The 24,672-nt window shown below is 36.0% G+C and overlaps 1 protein-coding gene across 5 annotated transcripts in view; it reads right to left on the reverse strand.

Moving 5' to 3' along the window:
* TBC1D19 (TBC1 domain family member 19) overlaps positions 1–24,672 on the reverse strand; it is a 150,025-nt gene that overhangs the window by 43,200 nt on the left and 82,153 nt on the right. For 3 of the 5 annotated variants that reach the window (XM_044946024.2, XM_006071049.4, XR_006552316.2), the window contains 3 exons: positions 20,325–20,399; positions 17,092–17,154; positions 2,600–2,684 (listed from right to left, as the gene is read on the reverse strand). In XM_044946024.2, coding sequence (XP_044801959.1) covers positions 2,600–2,684; positions 17,092–17,154; positions 20,325–20,399 — 223 coding nt within the window. Of the gene's footprint in view, positions 1–2,599; positions 2,685–11,800; positions 11,865–17,091; positions 17,155–20,324; positions 20,400–24,672 lie in introns of all 5 variants that reach the window. The other 2 variants (XR_006552318.2, XR_006552317.2) reach the window with 1 other exon arrangement.

The raw sequence follows: 24,672 nt of genomic DNA on the forward strand, positions 1-24,672 counted from the left end.
AGCAGATGTAAAATATGGGCCTTGAACCACAGGGCTCATAGTCCAGACTACAACAGGGAACATTAAGATATGTTTGCTGAATTTTCTGGCACAGGCTTTACGTGTTTTAGAGGTTTAGAGGAGAGGGAACTTGATGAGAGATTAGTGGACTTGGTGAGTAAGAGATAATAGAGAATGTATAATTGGTCTCTGCCCCGGTTGCTGGCACAGAGCTCCTGAAATCCTTGATATTTCCTAGGTTTGATAAGAGCACTAGGAGCATCTCTTATGCTAGTATTTGTCTTTGATGCTGTCCCTGATACAAAGCTTCTGAAACCCTTGTCAATTCCTAAATGAAATTAGCATTCCAGGTTCGATGTACGATACTGGATGCTTGGGGCTGGTGCACTGGGACGACCCAGAGGGATGGTATGGGGAGGGAGGGGGGAGGAGGGTTCAGGATGGGGAACACATGTATACCTGTGGCGGATTCATTTTGATGTTTGGCAAAACTAATACAATTATGTAAAGTTTAAAAATAAAAAAAAATAAAAAGAATATCTTTTGTTCTATTCGGGTGACCTGAGTGGGCTCCTGAATGGGGGCTTGTCACCAGAAAGAGCAAGCCATGATTAGAAGCTTGGAATTTTCAGCCTCACCCCACCATACTCTGGAAGGACTGGAAATGGTATTTAATAATTGATTATGCCTATGTGGGCTTCCCTGGTGGCTCAGACAGTAAAGAATCCACCTGCAATGCGGGAGACCTGGGTTTGATCCCTGGGTTGGGAATATCTCCTGAAGAAGGGAATGGATACCCACTCCAGTATTCTTGCCTGGAAAATTTCATGGACAGAGGAGCCTGGCAGGCTACAGTCCATCAGGTCGCAAAGAGTCAGACATGACTAACCGACTTTCAAAAAATGTGAGGAAGACTTAAACCCCAACAGTAGGGGGTTTGAAGAGCTTTCAGGTGGGCAAAGAGGTCAACACTGGGATGGTAACACACCCCAATTCCACATGGACAGAAACTCCTGTGCTCATGACCCTCCCAGAGCTAGCTCTGTGTATCTCTTCATCTGGCTGGTCATCTGTATTCTTTATCATATCCTTTAACAAGCTGGTAAATACAAGTACATGTTTCCCTGAGCTCTGTGGGCCACCCTAGAAAATTAATCAAACCCAAAGAGGGGTTTGTTGGAACCTCCGACCTATAGCCAGTTGGTCAGAAGCACAGGCGACAACCTGTGCTTGTGATTGGTGTCTGAACAGTGTGTGTGTGTGTGTGTGTGTATGTATGTGTGTGTGTGTGTGTGTATGTGTGTTTAGGGGGGGCAGTATTGTGGGACTGAGTCCCTAACCTATGGGATCTGACACCATCTCTAGGTAGACAGTATTAGAATTGAGTTAAACCATAGGATACCCAGGTGATGCCAAGACTTGCTTGTTATTGTGGGGCAAAACTCCCACATACATGTAAACAAAAGTGTCAGAAGTGAAGTGTTTTGTGTGAGTAGTAAACACACTACTGGGAAATACAGTAGGAAAGAACTGGGTTTTTCCCTACATAGAAGGAAATAATCTCAGTTTTTCTGATACTGTGAGATACAGACTAGTTCTTCAAGAACCTATGATTTTGGGGGTGAAGGAAAAGGAGTCCTTCCATGTGTAGGGAATATATAGAGATTTAGAATGAATATGTGGTAATGTGGAAAAACAGGGAGCCAAAGTTAGGTAGGTTAAGACAGGGCCTTAAAATTCTGGCTGAATTTAGAGGTGAGTCCATTAGATTAAGTTCTACAATCAGTTTTTCAGCAGATGATGTTAAAGAAATAAACAAGCAAACCAAATGTTTCTATCAATTCAGTGTAGAAGCAATGTATCTGAGAGAGCCCCCAAGTTTGGGGGGAGCCTGATCCTAGCCCTGGGAATGTGGGCCTGTCTTAGGGCAGGGGTTGTGGTAATCAGGCAGACAGTGAGACTTAGGAGATGCAGGCAAACAGCTTCCTTCTTTATGGGAATAGCAGAAAAACCATACACAATAGGTTCACAAGCTTTCAGTGCTGGGAGTTCACTACTTGATAAAAATGAGAAATCAGGGGGAAGTCTTTTAGCTGATCACTGGCTCAGCTGTCAGGTGCCAGCAGCATACTGAAACAGCATTATCTTGCAGGCAGCTAGGGATAAAGATAAGAAAGCACTAAATAGAAATCAGAATGCTAATTGCATATAAATTATATCAAACTTTTAAGTGTGGTGTAACATTGAGAGAAGTAATAAAGAAGGCAAAAAAAAAAGTAGAAAAAGCAAATTCAAATGATAAAGTCACAGTGAGAAGGGGGAATAAAAGTCAACATATATGACACAAGCTGCAACAGAGGATAGAGCGAATAGGAAAAATAAAGAAGGTAACTTTAAACGCTGTTTTGAGGATCCACTTTCCTGTGATTTGTGATAAGTTGCTTGGGAGTAAAAGGATGGTTACAATAACTTGAGAGACATCTTTTTAAATAATTTACAATAAAAATTTTTGAAAATATAATATATGTTATAAAATGAACAGTCTTGATATGATTATATAGGTGGTAAAAAATACTTCTTTTAATTAAGAAAAGTTTACCTCTTATGTATGATTTCGGTGGTGAAGCACTGTTGTATGCAAAATGACTCAATACAGATGTATCTCTGGAAAAACAAAGTAACACCTGGGTACAACATTGGAAAAAAACAAACAATTAAGCACTGTTTTATAACAGGTAATTCATTGCTATGTCTGCTTATGAGTACTGAGGTAGATAACTTCCTCAAGTTCAGTACAGTACCTGCCAATGGGAAGAGTGCCCTCTACTGGTACACCTATGGTAGTGTTAAGATAATCAAATGTGATGCCCAAGTTCAACCAAAGGTTTCTCGCTGTTAAATCACCTAAACCTTGAACAACAGGAGAAAATGCTAGCTGCTACCTACCAGTTGATTCTGTATTACCCAGTTGATTAGTGTATTTTCTATCTGGAAAAAAGAACCAACTGAGAGAAATTTAATAAGATAAAGAATGTAGAGGGGGACCCTTGGTAACTATAGTGGCATACAGCAGTTTGGAAAGTGCAGGAAACTGGAACCAGGCTCATTGCTGGGATGCGGCAGCTGGCAGTGGGCATGTCAGAGGTGGGGGGAAGGCAACTCAAAGTATCCAGAAGAGATTAGCAGCAGTAGAACAAGTGGCGGTCCAACATATGTTAGAAGCTGGCTGTCCTGACCACTCTACCTGGAGGTGAAAACAGGCAGGACAGACAGTCAAAATCAAAGATGTCCAGTAAGAGGATCTGAACTGTTGATTTCAGCTTGGAATTTTGGCACAGGGGACCAATCCCCAGGAAGAGGATTAGTGATAGGAAATCTGGGTCCTGGTATTGAAAGATGTGGGATTCAAAAAATGTCACTGAGAAAGGAATTCAGGAATAACAGTAATGGCAGAGAAACCCAGTTAACAGAATACAGGCACAAAGTACGGCTGGACCAGCAGCAGGAGAGAATGGAGAGAGGAACCATGGTTTCAAGGCACGAGGAAGGGGCCCAGCTTTAGAAACAGGACAGATATGGAGACTGGGCATCAGTCAGGCCCAAAGGCAAGATGCACACTGACCACTGCCACTAATTTATTCTTATTTTAAAAGACTACATGAGCAATACATGTTTATGACAAAAATCAGAAAAAATTAGAAATACAATCAAAGAAAAAACACCTACAATCCCACCAATGTTAATATTTTAATGTATATTGTTTCAGATTGTTCTTATACATACATACATACATTTTCAAACAAAATAGGATAATGCACACTATCCTATACTCTATTTCAATATTATAAGTATTTTCTACCCATATTTTTAACATTGCAGAATATTCCACTGTGCAGATGAATAATATATAACCTTTTATTGTTGAACATTTAATTATTTCCACTTTTCCCCAGCTATAAACAATGCTGCAATGGACTTCTTTATAGCTAAATATTTATGTACACCTTTATTTAAATTTCTAAAACTGGACTAGCTGTCTGGTCAAAGTGATGGGCATTTTAAATCTAAAACTCTTCACACACATAGCAAAACTGCCTTTCAGAAAGATTTTGCTTTTGTTTTTAACACGGACAGCAATAAGACAGTACACATTTTCTCTTACTCTCATCAAAATGGTTTATTATCATCTTATAGGTAAAAAAAAAAAAGGCACCATGCTTTAGTTACTAATGAGGTTGACCACTTTTCCATTTGCATTTCTTTCATTATTTTCCAGTTCATCATCTTAGTCCATTTTAAAATTGATGTTTTTTAAATTATTGATTTGTTTAAATTTTTACATATTAAGGACACTAACCTATGGTCAAATTATATGTTATAAATGGCTCTGCTCAATGATTTGTTAATTATCTTTGACACAGTTATTTTTAATTTTTATATGCTCAAATCTACCAATACTTTCATGCTTGGAAAGTCCCCTCCCTCATTTATAATAGTCTACTATACATATTCCCCTAAACTATGAAGTAAATGGTGTTTATCATCAAATATTTCTGGTTCTTTCTCTTTGAGAACATATGTCAGCTTATATTTTTTGTCCACTTTGGTGTTAGGTGTGCCCATGAGATTTGCTCTTTACTCAATCAAATAGCTATGTGTCATTTGAAAGTTTCCAAATGGAAGCTCTAAGAACCAGAGTGGTTAAGCAGGGTCCCTCTTTCCCTCTGCACAGAAACCATCAGTGTCCCAGACAGTGGTTATGCCATTAACCTGGGTGCTGGAGTGAGGATGACAGAACTATGTCCCCATCCTATCTGGGGTTAATATGACCACGAGCAAGAAATAAACCTCTGCTGTTTTAAGTTGCTGAGATTTTTGGATTTACATGTTGCCACAGTATCCCAGGTGGCTCAGTGGTAAAGAATCTGCCTGCCAGTGTAGGAGACTTGGGTTCGATCCCTGGGTTGGGAAGATTCCCTGGAGAAGGAAATGGCAACTCACTCCAGTATTCTTGCCCAGGAAATCCCATGTACAGAGGAGACTGGTGAGTTAACAGTCCTTTGGGTCACAAAGAACCGGTCATGACTTTGTGACTAACCAAACAACAACCAACAGTATAATCTAGTGCCTCCTGACAAAATCAGGCAATTTTGTTTAGCAATTTGATAAAATCATTTGGTAATAAAATCATTAGCTCATCTGAAATTTATTTTGAAACTAAATTGCTGGAGTCCAAAATATAGCCCCACCACTTACTAGATGTGTGATATCAGGCAAGTTACTGGACTTCTTAGAGTCTCAGTTTCCTCTGTGTCATACATATACAATATTAATATCTACTTCAAAGTCTACTGTAGGACTTAATCAATACACATAAAGTGCTTAAAGCAGTGCCTAACACATGGTGAGTATTATTACAATGTTAGCTGCAGTCATTACTACTACTCCTACTACTTTAAATTTTACTCCATATTCTATAGTTTTCCCCCAGGGAGTATATTTAATTTGGGGTTTGTTTTTATTTCTATAGCTTAAGACCACCATGTTTCTTCACTGTGAAATTTTGTTTATGCTCATTTCTGGAAAATTATCAGCCATTATCTTTTTGAAAGATGCCTCTCTAGTTCTCTAGTCACTCCTACCTGACTCCTACAGATCGAAGGCTGACCAACACTTATCCAACCTGCCACAACTCTTAATCAGTTTCACCCCTCTGTGCTCTCGTGCTTGGGATATGACAAAGGAAACAGACAGATAAACAAAAAACCTCCCTTAAGGAGCCTGATTGGGGCGGGGGGAGATAAATAGCAAACCTTGTAAAGAATTACATTATATAACAGATTGGTTGGTGAGTGCTACAGGAACAAAGTAAAGGAGGAATAAGGAAGGAGAATTGCCATTTTAAAGAGAACAATCAGGGTGAACTTCATTGAGAAGATAACATCTGATGGAAGACCTGAAAGAACTTGAGGACATTAACATTTAGATATCAGGGGGAAGAGCATGCCAGGCAGAAAAGCCAATAATCACAGCGGTGCTAAGGCAGAAGTGTGCCTGATGTGCTGGAGAAAACCAAGTGTGGCTGGAGCAGATGAGTGGAAAGAGATATGTGAGAGAGGAAAAGAGGCCAAATTATGCCAGGCATCGTCAGGATCTCCGCTTTTATTGGGAGTGAAGTGCAGCTCCACTGCAAAGTTTTCAGCAGAATAGTGAAATGATCTAACTTACTTTATAAGGATTCCTTCAGTCACTATGAAGAGAACTGGGCATGGTGGGTGCAGGGTGGGGTGGGGGTGGGGGACAGCAAGGGCAGAAGCAGGGAAGCCCTGCAGATTATGACAAGGACGGGGACTAAGATGGTGGCAGTCTGCAGTCGCCACTGGGACACGCGGTCCAGACCCTCTTTAGGAATGAAGGACTTATGTTGCCTGGCTCTTTACTTTACATTATATATGCCAAATGATTATTTCTCATATTTAAAAGAATAAATTATTTCAATATTTTATTTGGTAAACAGGTATTTAACTGAATTATAATTCTAATGGTTTTCAGTTAATTCCTATATTTGATAATAATTTTGTATCCTTTCTGGCATCTATAACTTTATTTTTCTTATTCAAGGAAAGGTACTCTTTTTCAGAGCCTCTGGAAGAAACACAGACAGCCCTGACAACACCTTGATTTTAGCCCACTAAAGCCCATTTCAAAAAATTTCCAATCTTCAGACAGAACTGTAGGAGAATATATTTGTTTTGTTTTAAGCCACTAAATTTATGTTAATTTGCTATAGCAGCACCAATCAGCTAATACAACTAATATAACTAATAAAATTATACAATTAATGTAACAATAAATAACTACTAATAAACTAATACAAATAAAATAAATAAATACAAATAAAATAAATAATGCAAAAGAAAGTATACTTACAAATATCCTTTTATCACTGCCTAGAGGGAAGACAGTTCCTAAAGAAACATTTGTATTAACTTTCTCTTTGAAACTGGTGGGAACTTAGTAATGTTAGGAGAAGCTCTGTGCTTAAATATATACCCCTCAAATCCCTATCGCCTTAGAGAAGACAAGATATCTGAAACTGCTCTTGAGAGAACATCAGTGACTGTAGCGTGAGTCTGATGATAAGCCAGAGGTGGGATGTTACACAGTATGTACTGACGTGCAACCCCAGCATGCAAGCAGAGCGTTGCCAACTCCTATCTTAACCTGAGCTGTTTTAACTTCTGAGATCCAATTTTGTATCTGTAATGAAGTTACAGTTCAACTGTAAATTTGCTAGAAATGTTGTGACTGTATGAAGATGACAGTTTCAATCAAATTAACTAGAAAATTCAACTTTGATTACTCCCAAATTAAGTAAAAATTGAACTTTATGTGGATGAGATTACATATGTAATGATTTACTTTATTTAGAAAAGTTGGGAGTGTAAGTATAAGCTGGATGTGTAAGTCTGAACTACAGTTTTATAGGAGAATTACACCTAACAGTTCTATATACAGCTGCAGAAGATTTACATGGACTAAAGCTTCCTTTAGTTTTTGAAAAGATACTTATAATGAATGTTTCTGAGAAATAAGTTATTTATGTAATAAAAAGCATATAAGAAATGATGTATGTCTGTTGGAAAAATCAGTTTAACTTACAATTATTGCACAATTTTAAAATTTGCGGTGTGTCTTGTATTTCTATCCAAACTAATCTGGAGAATTTTCAAATGATAAAATTTCAAGAATCACTTTTTGAAACCCTCTGCCCTGATTTAAATTTTCATAAACCAAAGAGCAATTAGGCTTACAAGGCTTTGAAATGGAACAGACCTAGCCTGGGTCCTGGTAGCTATCAGGTATAGTTTGAGCTCTGAGCCTCTGCTTCTTCATCTATGAAACAGAAATAAAGCGACCTGTTGTAAGAACTGTACTGTAAGTACATAAAGCATCTAGAGCAGTTCTTGGCACCTAATAAGCACTCTCTAAGTAAATGATCAAGATAGCGCTGATAATTTCACTTCCAATCAGAGAATACTGGGAGAAAAATAAACAAAGACTTCTGGTTTAGTTTCATGCTTGGCTAAGGACTCTCATCTTCTTATCACATTCTTACAGAGAAAAATACACTTTAAAAATCCTTCTCTGACCTGTCCCCTTGATTTCCAACCTTATACATTCTTCCTGTGTTTCTGATCTTAACTTCCATGCATGCTAAGTCACTTTAGTTGTGTCCAACTCTTTGCGACCCTATGGACCATAGTCCATCAGGCTCCTCTGTCCATGGGATTCTCCAGACAAGAATACTGGAGTGGACTGCCATGCCCTCCTCCAGGGGATCTTCCTGACCCAGGGATCAAACCCACATCTCTTGAGTCTCCTGCACTGGCAGGAGAGTTCTTTACCACTAGTGCCATCTTGGAAGCCCAATACTTATAACCATCCAAAGCCTGCAAACTCAGTCATTCTTGATTCTTCCTTCTTGCTCAACCTGCATATTTAGCCAGTCATCAAAATCCTCCTGATTCTACCTTTGACAGTTTCTTCCTTCTCGCCTCTCTCCCTCCCTTCCTTCTTTCCTTCCCCTTCTCTTCATCCCTCCATCCTTCCCTCCCTCCATCCCTTCCTTCCTTCCCTCCTACAAGTATTTACTTGAACATCTACTATGTGGCAGGCATGGTTCTAAAGACTGAGAATACAACCATGAATGAAAAAAAATCCCAAATCCATGTCCTTACAGTGTTTATGCTTTTGTGAAGGGAGATAGAGGGGAAAAAAGTAAAATATATTGTATGTTATTTGGTGGTACATACTACAGAGGAAAATAACGCAGACAAGAGGGATAATGCATGCTCACATGTATATATTAGTAAAAGTTTGATGTGTATTTTAATTAGGAACTTAAAAGTGGTCAGGAAATGGGTCTAGAGTAATAATAAGAGTTTGGGTAGAACAACAGCTCCCTGGGACTAGGTACACAAGCCTGGAGTTGAAGGGAGAGGTCCAGAAAGACCAAAAAGACAAGACAAACATAAATTTGGGAGGTGTCAGTGTACAGCTGGTATGGGGGAAAAAAGAGGTTCGATGGCTTATCTTGGGGTACTCCAGGGTAAGACAGGAAAATAAAGAGAAACCAGCAAAGGTGAATGAGCGTGCCAGCTAGTAAGATAGAAGGAAACCTGAAAGCATGATATCCTAGAAGCCAAGTGAAGAGAGAGAATCCAAGAGAGGGAGTGACTGAGTGACCAAACAGATAAAGTAAGGTGACAACTGGGAAATGATCACTGGATTCAGAAACATGAAATAAGTTTAGTGGGATAGGTTGGCAGAGAAAAAGACTCATTAAGGAAGGTTCAAGAGAGAACAGGAGGATAAGACTTAGAAACAATATCTACAGATTTAAAAAAAAGAACTTTCACCAACTCAGGGAATAGGGGAATGGCGCAGTAGCTGGATGCGATGAAGAATCAGGGAAGATTTTTGTTTCACTTTATTTCGCTTTTTTTTTTTTCAGATGAGAGAAATAATAGCACATTTGTATAGTGAGAGGAGTGATCCAATAGAGACAGGAAAACTGACGATGGAAAAACTAACAATTTCATTGCTTTTGAGTACCAAGGAGAAATGAATTTCAGTGTCCAAATGCAGAGATTGGTTTTGTAATAAATAAAAGCATGGATAATTTATCCATATAAGAGAAAGGGAGCTGAGTATATTGATGCAGATGCAGGTATGAGGAATACAGGTGGTGGTGGGAGTATGTGTGTGTGTGTCTTTGGGGGGTTGTTCTCAGAGCTTTTATTTTTTTTAGAAACAGGACTCAGAGTCATTAGCTGAGACAGAAGAGGTGGAGATTTGAAGAGAGGGGAGGTGTGAGAAGTCTTCTAGGAGAATGGATGAAAATTGGATTAGGGAAATGAAGTAGAAATGCCAAAGAAAAGTAAGGACTTTCTCGAGGTTCTTGGTCATGAATTTAAATAAAACCAGTTATCATGGTTGCATGTTTTTCTCCAGCCACTTTCAAACGCACACTGTAGCCACAGAATCGGTGGATAGCTGTACTTAACCAGGATTAAGGTTTTGCCAGGTAATTACTACTAGAAAGCAGGAGAAGGGCAAGGGAGTTGAACATGCATTCAAGATGAAGTGATTATAATGATAAGTCATGGTACTGACATGTCTCACATTTGTTCTCTCTGTTCACACAGGCCTCGTTCTACCTCAAGCGCTCGTTAAGGCTAGCCTGAACTGCCAGAGCTGTTCACCACCACGCGAAGCTAATCTCTCCTCATTAATCACATGTGCATATGGCTCATGCTTTTTTTTGCTTTTCCCATTCTCCTAATTCTTTGTCTTTTAAGAACCAGACATTTCCTCAGAGGAAAAAAAATACCAAATGATTTCATTTATATGTGGAACCTTAAAAAAAAAAACCCACACACGGACAAACAAAACAGCAATAGATTCATAGATACACAGCCAGAGGGGAGAGAGGTGGGGGGCTGAACAAAATAGGTGAAGAGGATTAAGAGGAACAAGATTCCAGTTATAAAAGAAATAAGTCATGAGGATGTAATGTATAGCACAGGGAATACAGTCAACAATAACTGGAATAACTTTGTATAGTGACAGTTACTAGACTTAGTATGGTGATCAATTTGTAATGTATATAAATGTCGAGTCACTATATAGTATATCTAAAAATAATATATCAACCACACTTCTATGAAAAGTTAAAAAAATTTTAAGATAAAGGAAAAAGAAGCAGACATTTCTTATAACATTTCTATTCTAGAGCCACCAATAAGCTGAACTACTCCCAACCAATAAGCTGAACTACTCCCAGAATTTATTTCCCCTTTAATTGTATTTGCATGGAACATTGCATAAACCTCTATCAGAACATTTATCAAATTATAACTGTGTATTTGCCTTTCCCTCATTTTTCACTAAAATGTGAGCTTAATAAACGTTTTCTTATGCAGTGCCTGTATCAGAACAGACACTCAATAATTTGACATGAATACATGAATATAGGATATCTGATTGCACCTGGGCCTTTCTTAAACTCCATTCAATGGCATTAAAATATTTGTAACTATGGCATATTCTAGCTTCCCTGGTGGCTCGGTGGTAAAGAATCCACCTGCCAATGCAGGAGACGCAGGTTTGATTCTTGGATCAGGAAGACCCCCTGGAGAAGGAGATGGCAACCTACTCCAGCATTCTTGCCTGGGAAATCCCACAGACAGAGGATCCTGGTGGCCTACAGTCCAGGGGGTTGCAAAAGAGCTAGACATGACAGCGACTAAACAGCAACAACAACAAAATGGCATATTCTAATATGTCAGTATTTCTACTAAGCATATGCTAGATAAGCCAAGCACATGATAGAGAATTTGTCAGAAAACAGAAAGAGTAATTCCTATGTCTTCTCTTTACTATTTAAAAGTTCTCCCCTATAAGTCCTTTATATACTTTGGACAATAAGTTAACTTTTATAGGTTGTCATGATATCATTAAGTACTCAACTCTGAAACTAAATTGTCAAACGACCCAATTTACTTACATGGAATAAAGGGTTGTTTTCTGTTTGAATGCATTTTAAAACTCTGACATAATTTTAAATTTTCAGCACAACTAAGTATTTTTAAGAATTTCACGCAAAATAAATGCTAAACTTTGGAATACTAAAAAATTGACTTATTACTCAAAATGTTATTTCTATAATGTTCAATGTTGTTGCTGAAAAAAATTCAGGTAACTAACATGAGTCACTCAGAAGACAGAAGAGTACCTGTGTATCCGTGTAACACAGGCCCAGATCTTCCTTCAGGAGGAACTACTGGAGACTTTCTCATCTATATATGGACACAGCAATGCCACATGCTGTCAAATTTTGTAGTCTAGTCACAAAATCCAAACCATGGGTTATGACACAGAGCATGCTAGAAAATTAAGTTCATTCCATTAACATCAACAATTTTCCTATTGAGTAGTTATATTGCTAGGCAGCTGTGCCAAAGGAAAGCCAATAATTAGCGATAAGAAAAGGCTTTCTTCTTTCTTATCTCATACATACATACACATTTGAGGGCATGTGCATACATGTATAGGGATACAAATTTTTTTCAGAAAAAAATCACAACTCAATTTCTGATAATATTGTTTTCAATGCAAAAAATTACATATACTTTTATTACTTAAAATGAACTTCTCTATGACAAGTCAAACTAATTATAAAATTAACTATAAACAAGTATGATCATGAAAAGTGTTTTCTTGGTAACTATCCATATGAGGAAAATTTTGTTCTGCAAAATTCCCAAAGACAGAACTTAGGTGTTACAATTATCCATATATTTATGCTGTAAGGACAAAGATCCACATTAAACCTTTACAAAGTACAGAGAATAGCAGAGGATATGAGATCTATGACTGAAAAAATTATAGGAAATCTAAAAATAATATAATTTGGACTAAAATATTGATAAAAATGGAACATAAAGGTTAAAGTATACTCCTATAGTACTTACTATCTGTGATATTGATTAATTTAATACCTAATGCTTTACACACATACTTTAAAACAATTTCAAAACATTTTTGCCTCTTTAACTACAATGTAAGCCCATCAAAGGTGGTATCATTATATATAAGGGTCAATAAATATTTACTGATGACCATTCTGCTTTTTCTCAGAGAATGCATCCATTGTTTATCAATAGTTATGTTTGTCAGACTCTGTCACTTACAAGTTTCCCAAGTTTATGTGGTACACAAAGATGAATATGTCTTCAAGGGTAATTCTGGCACTATGTGGAGCAACTGTAACGACTCTAATTTAAAATGTTATCCTTAAAGACCCTGTTCATCAAATGAGGTAGGTTTTTTGTCTGGCAAGTCCCTTTCACCACCACCAAAAAGCCTTTGTAGCTGTGAATTTAAATTGACAATCCTCTTCTCTCCAGCCACCAAAGGGGCAGAAATTGTGACATTTCCACTTTCTCTACCCACACACTGAAGTAGAACAGTCAACACACTACAAACTATATGACTATTGGCCTTTGGCTGATATTATAATTTATGTATTCATGTTCAAATAGCTATCATAGGGAGGACCAAAAACTTTCCTTTGTTTCATATTTTTAATATTGTACAACATTAACTAATTTGTTTCATTTAGAAGTCAGTTGATAAAAAGATCCTTCACATCTAGAACTAAACTCTTAACTGAAGAAAAGCTACAGCCCTCTACAATGACAATAAATGTGTAATCACACAAAACACAAGGCCATGACCTTATGTATATGTCCTGCTGAGAAGCAGAGTAGGTCAGGAAAGGTATTCGTGAATAAGTGATATTCTAGTTGAAAGCTGAAGGAAAAACAGGAATTTAGTAGAGGAAGAGGGGAGGACAACAGTCTTTTATATCAAAGGAACTGCAGGTCTGATGACCCTGAGGTAGAAAAAAGCACAATGAACATGAGGAGTAAAAGACCAGAGTGGCTGGAACGCATAGCGCCTCAGTGGTAGTGCAGAGGTGAACCGTGAGGCTAGAGATGTGAACCAGCACACCCAGGGTCATCAGGCCTTGGGAAGGATTTTGGTGTTTGGGATTTAATCTCCCAAGTAACACGATCTGATTGGTGTTTTTACAAGACCACTTTGAGTAATCAGGCAAGAAAAAGAAAAAAAAGGCATCCAAGTAGGGATGGGTGTCCCTGGTGGCTCAGCTGGTAAAGAATCTGCTTGCAATGTGGAGACCTGGGTTCGATCCCTGGGTTGGGAAGATCCCCTGGAGAAGGGAATGGCTACCCACTGCAGTATTCTGGCCTGGAGAATTCCAAGGACTGTATAGTCCATGGGCTTGCAAAGAGTTGCACATGACTGAGCAACTTTCACTTTCAAGTAGGAAAGAAAGAAATATTCTCTACTTACAGATGATATGATCTTATATATAGAAAATCCTAAAGGCGCCAACCAAAATCTGCTAGAATTAATCAATGAATTCAGTAAAACTGCAGGATACAAAATCAATATACAGAAAACAGTTGTTTCTATACACTAAGAACAAAAAAGCTGAAAAAGAAATAATTTCATTCACTATAGCATAAAAAAGACCAATAAAATATGAAGGAATAAATTTAACCAAGGAGGTAAAAGATCTGTACACTTAAAACTACAAGACTTTGATGAAAGAAGCAGAAGAAGACACAAATGGAACAATATCTTATGTTCATGGATCAGAAGTTGCACTGTTAAAATGCCATACTACCCAAAGCCATCTACAGATTCAATGCAATTCCTACTAAAATTGCAATGGGCATTTTTCACAGAAATAGAAAAACGATCCTAAAATTTCTATAGAGCCACAAAAGAAACTGGGTAGACAAAGCAATCTCAAGAAAGAATAACAAAGCATCATACTTCCTGATTTCAAGCTATGCTACAAAGTTATAGTAATCAAAGCAGTAAAGCATTGGCATAAAAGTAGACATAGGAACCAATGGAACAGAATTGAGAGCCCAGAAATAAACCACACATACACAGTTAACTAATATTTAACAAGGGAGCCAAGAATACTCAGTGGATAAAAGATAGTATCTTCAATAAATAGGGTTGGGAAAACCGGATAACCACATGCAGAAAAATGAAATTAGACTTGTACCTCACAAAAATGAACTTGAAATGGACTTAAGCCTTTAAACATAAGACCTAAATTTCTAGACATAAAATTCCTAGAAGAAATCATAGAAAAAAAGCTCCTTGACTTAGGCCTTCATGGTAATTTCCTTTTATGATAGTAAAACACAAGCTAAAAAGCAAAAATAAATAAGTGAAACTATATCAAACTAAAAACCATTATAAAGCAAAAGAAACTAAAACCAAAATGAAAACGCAACCTACAGGAAGGGAGAAAATACTGGCAAATTTTATGTCTGATATGAGGCTAATATCCAAAATTTTTAAGAATTCTACAATTCAATAGCAAAAAACAAACAACCCAATTAAAAAGTGGGCAAAGGAAATTAATAGAAGTTTTCCAAAAAAGACATACAAATGGCCAACAGGTACATGAAAAGGTATGCGACATTACTAATCATCAGGGAAATGCAAATCAAAACCAGAATGTTATCACCTCATACCTGTTAAAATGGCTACCATAAAAAAAAAAAAAAGACAAGTGTTGGTGAGGGTACAGAGAAAAACGAACCCTAGTGCACTGCTGGTAGGAATGCAAGTTGGTACACTACAGAAAACAAGTCACAGAGGCTACTCAAACCTGCTCTTGGCAGAGGGCTACCCTCTGAGTGGAGGCAGGAAGCCCCCGACTTCTGAAATTTTGCATCTATAACACAGAGCTGAGGAGAATGAGAAATACTGGTTACCTGAACCTTTTATGGGCTTCCCTGGTGGCTCAGATGATAAAGAATCCACCCGCAACGCAGCAGACCTGGGTTTGAACTCTGGGTTGGGAAGCTCCCCTGAAGGAGGGCATGGCAACGCACTCCAGTATTCTTGCCTGGAGAATCCCCATGGACAGAGAAGCCAGTATAGTCCATGGGGTTGCAGAGAATCAGACAGGACTGAGCAACTAAGCACAGCACAGAGCCTTCTATAGAGATACTGTAGTCTTTGACTAGAAATTATTCGAAAAAAGGAACCCCATCTTCCTAGCCACACTCAGTTGAACTGAAGCCTCCATCATGATGATCTGGGGCTATGAGGAAGGAGAGAGTGCATCATGGCTCAAGTGCTACAGACTGATTTGAGACTTAGTCACTTTTCCTGAGTAAATGTTTTTATTTGCTGACTTGACGTCTAATCTTAAGACAGTTTCCAGATACTTTAAATGTTTTTGTTTTTGTTTTTAACTTTTTAAATAATTTTCACTGGTTTTGATTTTTCTAATAGGGATGGTTCTGTGGACCTCTTTATGCTACAATACCAAAAGCGATCATTTCTACTCAGTATTTCAGTTCAGAAACAAAAATTACTATATAAATGAAGCTTTAACTTTATTGTACATTCAAAATTTGACTGAGTACCAAAAAATAGGTATCAGGCTACATATTTGCTATATACGTAAATAAACTTTAAGGTTTTTATATTGTCCAAATTTTAATTAATAAAAATATGTTAAAGAATGGGATTTTAAGTCTTAACCTTTTTAAAATTTTAAAAATTAATGGCATATTTGAAATCATGGAAATTTCCTTAAAATTCTTTCCAAGGTTATCTCAAATTTTAATTTTATAAATAAATTTTATAAAATCTTTTGGACTTTAGTTCTTGGAATATACGATTAGGTCGCACAGAGTCAGACATGACTGAAGCGACTTAGCAGCAGCAGCAGCAGTAGTAAACCTTCTACAGAGATTCTTATTTAACTCTTTTCTTAAACAGATACACAACTACAACCACTATTACCATCAGAGACCTGCTAATTCGACATCTGGGACTGATTTACATTTAGTCAAGCAGAAACTGCCATGTGGAATCTAGACTTTTTTCCATGATACATATTGACATTCACTCAAAATCATATATCTATCTATGTGTGTGTGATCTTTAAAAAAAGAATATCATTTAAGCAATTCTACATAAATCACATATTTCCTAATTGTGATGTTTCTATTTTGTTTCTCTTTTATCAGATATGAGAAAGACCTAAAATCCAAACATCCACAGTATCACCATATGATGTGATTAAAGAGTAATCAAAACTCTTCAAGCTGATTTCAAAGCATCTATTTACTCAAGACCTTCAATAGAAAAGTATCATGTAAAAATGCTTTCTCTAAACATCTTGGGACAGCTGAAATATGAAGTAGACACTCAATTTATGAATCTGTGCCTATACCTCTCCTGGTTGGAACAGAGATGAAGCTCTTATCCTCCCACCTAGTCCCTTGTAAGAACAAAAGTCAACCTGATCCCAAATTTGGAAAATTTAATTTGATAAAAAAGAAATATGGTGTGGATTTTTGGAGGATTCAGTTAACAACAGAGATATTTTCTAAAGTAGCCTGGTTAGAGAATTTAAAACAAGAATATTATATATATTTTAATTTTTCAACTTACCTGATATAAATAATCTTCAAATACAAAATAATAATCATCATTGCTTGCTGTCAATTTCACATCCTATAATTAAAAGTAGAGAGCACTGAAAAGAACTTAAATGAGTATGTTTATAGTACTGACATAAATGTAACATACAGAAATACTACTAAAATGATTTTATTACTTCACATATGATTATAAACTTCTCAATTAGATTTTATCACTGGGTTTATCAGAAATAAGTTTATAAAGTTACTTGACTGATATATGTAACACATTACTTGACTTCAAATTGTTTACACTTTTTTGGGTTCCATTAGTAATTTCTTATTATTTATTTCAATTTTATCTCCTTTGAATCTAATATTTAGGTATCTTAAAATTAGAAAAGCATTTGCAATCACAACGTCCAAAAGCAGCCGTAAAAATCTGGCCTCAAATTACTGTTCAATCTGGTCCTCCATTGTTCAAGCCCACATTCATGCCATTCCATCAAAATACCAAAAATCTTTGATGTTTTTGTAATTATTCATTTGCAAGTCATCACTTGTTAGCAAACAAGACAAAGTTTATCTTCAATCTCACCAGAAGAAAACATACATGGTAGAAATATTGGAGAATGAGAAATACTGGTTATACGCCCCAAAGAAATATTACAGAAATATATGCAAAGAAATATCACAGAAATCTATGAAAATATTGCCCAACCTGCAAAATTCAATTGGGCTACTGATCAAAACAGCAATTAGAGGAGGATAAAACGACTTGTGGATGACTCTGGAGATAGTGAATATGTGCCGAACCTAGAAAAACTTAAAGACACAGATTAAGAGAAAAGAAAGGAGTCAAAGTCACAACACGGGCAGAAGTAGAGATCACACAATCTCAAGGAGGATGATGTTGCCTCTAAGGGGGCTTCATTCCTGGGGATCAAAATTTTAGAGAAAATTTTTTCTTTTATGAAGAAAAGGTTGAGAAACACTGATATGAACTGTCAGATCACAGTAAGCAGTAGAAAACTGTAGATGGTGTGGATTCAAGACAAGTTTGTGAGAAAAAAATACAATCCAGAGAGAATCATTAGATATTTTAGCTTAGGGAGGGTTTGATGATGTTCTGTGCTTAAGCATTGCCTTATTTCCTTCATTTCTTTAACCGCTAAAATAATTCTACTTTATTTTCTATTAAATTAAAAATGAACCTTTGCCAAAGGGAGTTGTAATGAAACTTCAAATGATTATTTTTTTAATGCTTATTCCCTTAAGGGCTGACTTTAATAATATTTGGAGTTGCTCCAGTAAGATCAGCAGAGTTTAACTAACATAAGTAAACACTCATGCTGTGGACCGTCAGGACTGATTCTGCCAAAACTTACATTCAGCTGTTCAGACACAAGCTGTTTACCTCTTTCTCATGACAGATTTGCTTTACTGATTCTAACTGAAATTCATGTTGGCAGCAAAGGGAACTCTCATGCTAGCACTCTTGGATTTTTTGAACTTCTCTTGTGAGTCTTCTCTCATTTGAACAGAGAGGAGATTAAAGTCTTAAAGCCCAAAAGATCTCTTAGGCTGTTGCTAAAATAATCCCCCATGTACAGTCATTTGACCTCAAAGTCAATAGCAGTACCTGTGATCCAAATCTATGTAAAAACTTCAAGAGTTTTTCAAAAGAGTCAAGACTTTTCATCAAAAGACTGCATCCTCTTAATTCCCCTCATCCTCCTCCCTGTAGAGCATAGTGGTTAAAGGTATGGGTTATGAAATCAGATTACCTAGATTCAAATCTTGGCTTTACTACTTAATATATGAATTTAAACGGATTTCTTTACTCTTTGTTTACCTTAGTTCCCTCATCTGTAAGACAGTAAAGTAATAGTATTGTTTAATACTTCCTACTTTGCTATAATACATGTATCAATATGTGGCTGGTGAGTAAGGAAATGATGTCAGTACAACATGAGAATTGTGTTGGTTCAAATGCAATTTTCCTTTAAAAAGAGAAGTCAGAACAGCAGAAGTAGAATTATATCCTTCAGCAGGAAAGGGCAAAGCCTTCTGCAGGCATGAGCCCTTTGCCTGTTTCCAAGAGAATGGAAATTTCAAGAGAATGGAAAATGAATGATTGCATGGGGTCCCTGTCTCCAGAGAGGCACACCCCCAGCCTTGCATATCTCTTAACTGCCGTACTGCCTCTTGTGCCCACCTGAACAGCAGCCCCAGTGGCTCTGTGCAACTGAATTATTTTAGCACTTACACTTTGTATTTTTGTACATTTTTAATAATTCCTGTGGGAGCAGCCTGCCTGAGCTGTCCAGTTCATCTCCCAATGATTGTTTCTGTTAGCACTTTGGCTATAAAGTTGCAAAAGCTACCCCAACCCTATTTTTCCTATAAGCTCTATTATTTTTAATGCATGATCTTGTAGAATGCAACTTTTTTTTTAGGAAAAAAAAAAAAAGAATTATCATTTTTAGCCCAAATACTCCCCTGGGGTAGCTGTCAGGATCAGCCAATCTATGTAAAGAGTCTGGAGCATTGTATGACACACAGTAAGCAATCATTAAACGCTAGCAGTCACTGTTATTAGTAACTTCTGTTATGTTCTACCCAGACAAATCTTTGGTTTTTCTTTCCCCTGTTTCTGAGGTCTGGAATAATATGCCCTTTCTCCTCTATTTTACAAGTTCTAAATCTAAAATCCAAGTCTTTTAAACAACCCAATTATGAATCCAGAATCAGTCAAACCCTATACCATGCTTTTAGCATCTACATCTCAACTCTCAATAACAGATGCCTGGAAATAAAACTTGAGATGTGTTTAACTTTATGTCTAGAAATCAAAAGAAATTAAAAATAAGCTGTGACTTCAATATAATAAAATAAACAAGCAGGCCCTAAAGAATTGTGAGATAAATAAGATGAAGAAATCCATAATCTCATTTTTTTTCTTTTAGTAGATTTTCTGTATAGTTTGAGTGGAAAATTGGAATTTATAAGGACAAGAAATATCATTCACTTAATCAATAAATGGGAGGGTCAAGAAAGGATTGTGAAGACAGTTGCAAAGTGAAAGATAACACTGAATAGAAACTGCAGATTTTGAAGGTCAACCTTATCGTCCTAAGTATAATGATCACTTAAAATTATTTTTCAAGGTTAATATGTATCATAGATAGTGCAGTACCTACATGAAGACTCTTGATAATTGCTTAATGTTAACGAAATGGAAAAACTTACAGCTTCACTTACTTTATAAATTAGACTGTCCACCAAAAGGTCATGTTGTATCACATTTGTCTTAAGCTGCTCATAATATAAAATATCCTAGATTTAAAAGAAAAACAAAAACATTAAAAGTCAATCATTTATAAAGTCAGCCTCAAACTTTAAAAAATAATGATCATTAATAGTATTATATACACTAAGAGAATAAGGGCTTTATTTTATTCATTCCTAGAGTCTCCAGGCCTGGCTAATAGCTGATGATCAATAAAGAGACTTAATCCCATCCCTTAAGATAAAATCTGGTACCTGGTAGGTATTTAATCAATGTTTGCTAAATTGATTTAACTGTAATTTAACTTTAATAGCAAATGTAGTATTTATTAATTATTAGGAACTGTTTTACCCAATATGCATGTTAATCTATTTAATCTCATATCAACAAAATAAACCTGTTCAATGATTATTATTCCCATTTACATTCGAGAAATTGAGGCCCAGAGAAAGAAGTAACTTTCTGTTCAAGGCCACAAAGGTATTAAGATTTGATTCCAGGAAACCCCCAGAACCTATATAAAAACCCAGACTGACTACTCTATACTGCCTTTCTAATATCTAAATTATTATAAAATAAAAAAATTTAAGCATACTAAATCATCCCTGATAGTAAAAGCTATCATATAGCATATGAAAAAAAATCAGGATTTTTTTTGAAAAAAATTTCTTTAATTATTCATTTTTAGTTCAAAATAAAATGGTTGTAACTATACAGAATGCTATATAGCTAACTTGTACATGATTTAAACATAGGTTGGAAAAGTATGTAAGTTTTTAAGAGATAATGTCAAACATTCTCATATCATCTGGCTAATGGACAATGATAAGGGTTCAGGACTTTTAATGACATTGGCCAATAGAATCAGTAGTGCACTTTAAATCTGAGTCAAGGCTTTTAAAAATTAAATAAAAATCAGCTAGAGCACCAGGAACTCTGCTCAATATTCTGTAATAATCTAAGTGGGAAAAGAATTTGAAAAAGAATAGATACATTATATGATGCATAACTGAATTACTTTATTGTACATCTGAAACTAACACAACATTGTTAATCAACAATACTGCAATATAAAATAAAATTTTTTTTAATTGTAAAGAAATTAGTAAAATTTTAGTAAAAAAAAAAATCAGTTAAAAAAAAACATTAGAAAATTGAATTAACTCTAAACAGTGATAAGATTAGGCTGAAAGTTAAGTGAAAGTGAAAGCTGCTCAGTCATGTCCCACTCTTTGCGACCCCATGGACTATGCAGTCCATGGAACTCTCCAGGCCAGAATACTGGAGTGGGTAGCCTTTACCTTCTCCAGGGGATCTTCCCAACCCAGGGATCGAACCCAGGTCTCCCGCATTGCAGGCAGATTCTTTACCAGCTGAGCCACAAGGGAAGCCATTTAATAGAGAATAAGAAATAAGAATAAGAGAGGAAGGACAGGAAAGAGAGAAAAGGGGGGAAGGAAAAAGAAGAAAAGACAGAAGAGAAAGTGGGAGGAAGGAGGTAAGATGTAATCCAGTTAAGGGACAGGCTAATAGTTGGTCGGGTGTTCATAATAAAGATTGAGAAAGGTCAAGAGTAAGTGGGTAGTAGCTGTGTTAAAGAGAGATGGAAATATCATCTGACTACTACAAGCTGATCCCTGCGTTTCTCCGAATCCCTCCATCCATCTCTCGGGGACTCTAGCCCTGGTTTCCACCCCTATCCAAATACTGCTTGGCTCCCTCAGTACTGTGTGATTCTTTCTGAAGACAGTCCCTCAAACAAGTTGGGGGACAGGATCACCTGAGACAGAGAAGAATATCTGAGGTATGCAGCAGCCATGGCAGGGTGGTGTTCAAACCTATGTTTCCTGAAATACAATTTCTTTGTTTTAAAAAATGCTTGATACACAGTTCTCTAGTTTGAGTCAAATGCTCATCACATAAAGAAAATCTGGGAACTTGCTGGCTATTTTTAGTCATTTTAATTAAAATTTTAATTTTAATTAAAAAGCCTTATTTTGTTCTCATTCATGATGTTTTGATTTCTTACCTAAAGAAAAATTATTTTACTATTTTATTTACCTTCTATTATATTTATTAAATCTACCTCTTTAGCTAGAATAAAAGAACACTTTTAAAGGTAGGAACAGCACCCAACTCAAACACCAATCCTGACAGCTGGCAAAGGGCATAATATTATACTTTAATGTTTCCTAGTGAACGTAGCAGAAAAGCTGTTTAGAGTTATGTTGCTTTTTAAAAATAAAAAGTTTAAAATTACAAACTGATATATGACCATTAAAATAAGTGAAACAATCTAGAGCTGGATAAAGAAAATTAATACTCTTTTTTTCTTCCCTCCCACCACACTGAAGAAACTAATGTTATTTATATTTGTATTAATAACATTATTTGTAACTTATATCCTTCCATACTTTTCTCCATGCTTATATAAATATATAATCATACTTAAGGATTTTAGCTGTTGTTTGTTAACATAAAATGGAATCATACTATACTTATTTTTCAGTTTCTAGTGATGTATCACGGTCATCTCTCTCTGTCTTTTAAATAACTATCAACACATAAACTTTAATAGTTTTAAAACTGTACTACAGATATGTCATGATTTATTTAACCATTCCCCTATAGATGGCTACTCAGGTTGTTTCTAGTTGTTTGTTGCTACAAATACTACAATAAATATCCTCATGCACATATGCCTTTACTGAGCGACTTTCACCATTTTCACTTTTCCATGGGTAAAAATAATGGTTATCTTACTGTTGTATTAACTTAGACTTTCTCAAATACTAATAAAATTGACTTTCTTTCATATGCTTACTGGCCATTTGAACTTTCACTTCCATGGTTTACATATTTTTCTGTTAGATTACATTTATTTCATTAATCTGTCAGATTCTTTATACTGAGGATTAACATTTGTCATTTGTGTTACAAATACCTTTTCTTCATATTAATATGTTTTGTTTTTGTTTATGGTATACACTGACAAATTTTTCAAAATTCTTTATGGATTTGGGTTTTCTTGCTTGCCTTAGGCAAGGCTCTCCTACACCACATATTTATGTAAATATTTTCCTAATTTTTTCTAAAATTGATATTTTAAATTTACATGTTTATAACCTACCTGGAATTTATTTTAATATTTTGTAAGCCAAAGGTCTGATTGTTTTCTTTCAGAAGGATGGTTATCAGCATCATTTATAAAATAAACCATGCATTTCCAACTGAAATAAAACTTCAACATTTCTCTATCAGAAATAGATTCAGTAGGCAAAAAATCAGTAAGGTCCAAGTTGAACTCAACACCACCACCAATAAACTGGATATGATGGACACCTATACGCTACTTCATCCAACAACAGCAAAACACACATGATTCTCAAGCTCACATGGCACATTCACCAAGACAGACCACATTCTGGGTCATAAAACATGGCTTTAACAAATTTAAAAGAATAGAAATCCTACAATGTCTGCTCTCCGACCCACCGTGGAGTTAAACTAGAAACCAATAACGGACAGATAACTGGAAAATACTCAAATACATGGAGATTAAACAACATACATATGGGTCAAAGAAGAAATTTCAAGAAAAATTTCAAAGTATTTTGAACTAAATGAAAAGGTAACATCAAAATTTGGGGGATGCAGTAAAAGCAATGCTTAGATGGAATTTATAGAATTAAATGCAGGCATATATTAGAAAACAAGAAAGACCTAAAATAAACAAACTAAGTTTCTACTTTAGGAAATTAGGAAAAGAAGAGCAAATTAAACTGAAAGTAAGCAGAGGAAGAGAAATGATAAGAATAGAGCATAAATAAAAAAAATTGAAAACAGGAATCAATAGAGAAATATCATTGAAACCAAAAGTTGGTTCATTGAAAAGATCAAGAAACACTGATGAGCCTCTAGCTAGGCTAATTAAGAAAAAAAGAGAAAGGACACAAATTACCCAAATCAGAAGTGAAAGATCCTTTGAACATTAAAAGGATAATGGAGGAATACTAGGAATACTTCCCTGCCCACAGATTTGATAACGTACATGAAATGGATCAATTACTTGAATAAGATTTTGCTGAAAATTTGCTGAAATTCACACAAGAAACACTGTGTATAGGCCTAGATTTGTTAAAGTAACTCATTTAATAATTAATAACCTTCCAAAACAGACAGTACAAAGCCCAGAGTGGTTCACTGGTGAATTCTACCAAACATTTAAGGGAGAGATTCTGCCAGTCTTCTACAATCTCCTTCATAGGACAGAAGCAGAGGGAATACCTTTTAATTCATTCCATTACCCTAAAAGCAGAC

This window comes from Bubalus bubalis, chromosome 7, assembly GCF_019923935.1.
Source record: "Bubalus bubalis isolate 160015118507 breed Murrah chromosome 7, NDDB_SH_1, whole genome shotgun sequence".
In the NCBI taxonomy this organism is placed as follows: domain Eukaryota; kingdom Metazoa; phylum Chordata; class Mammalia; order Artiodactyla; family Bovidae; genus Bubalus; species Bubalus bubalis.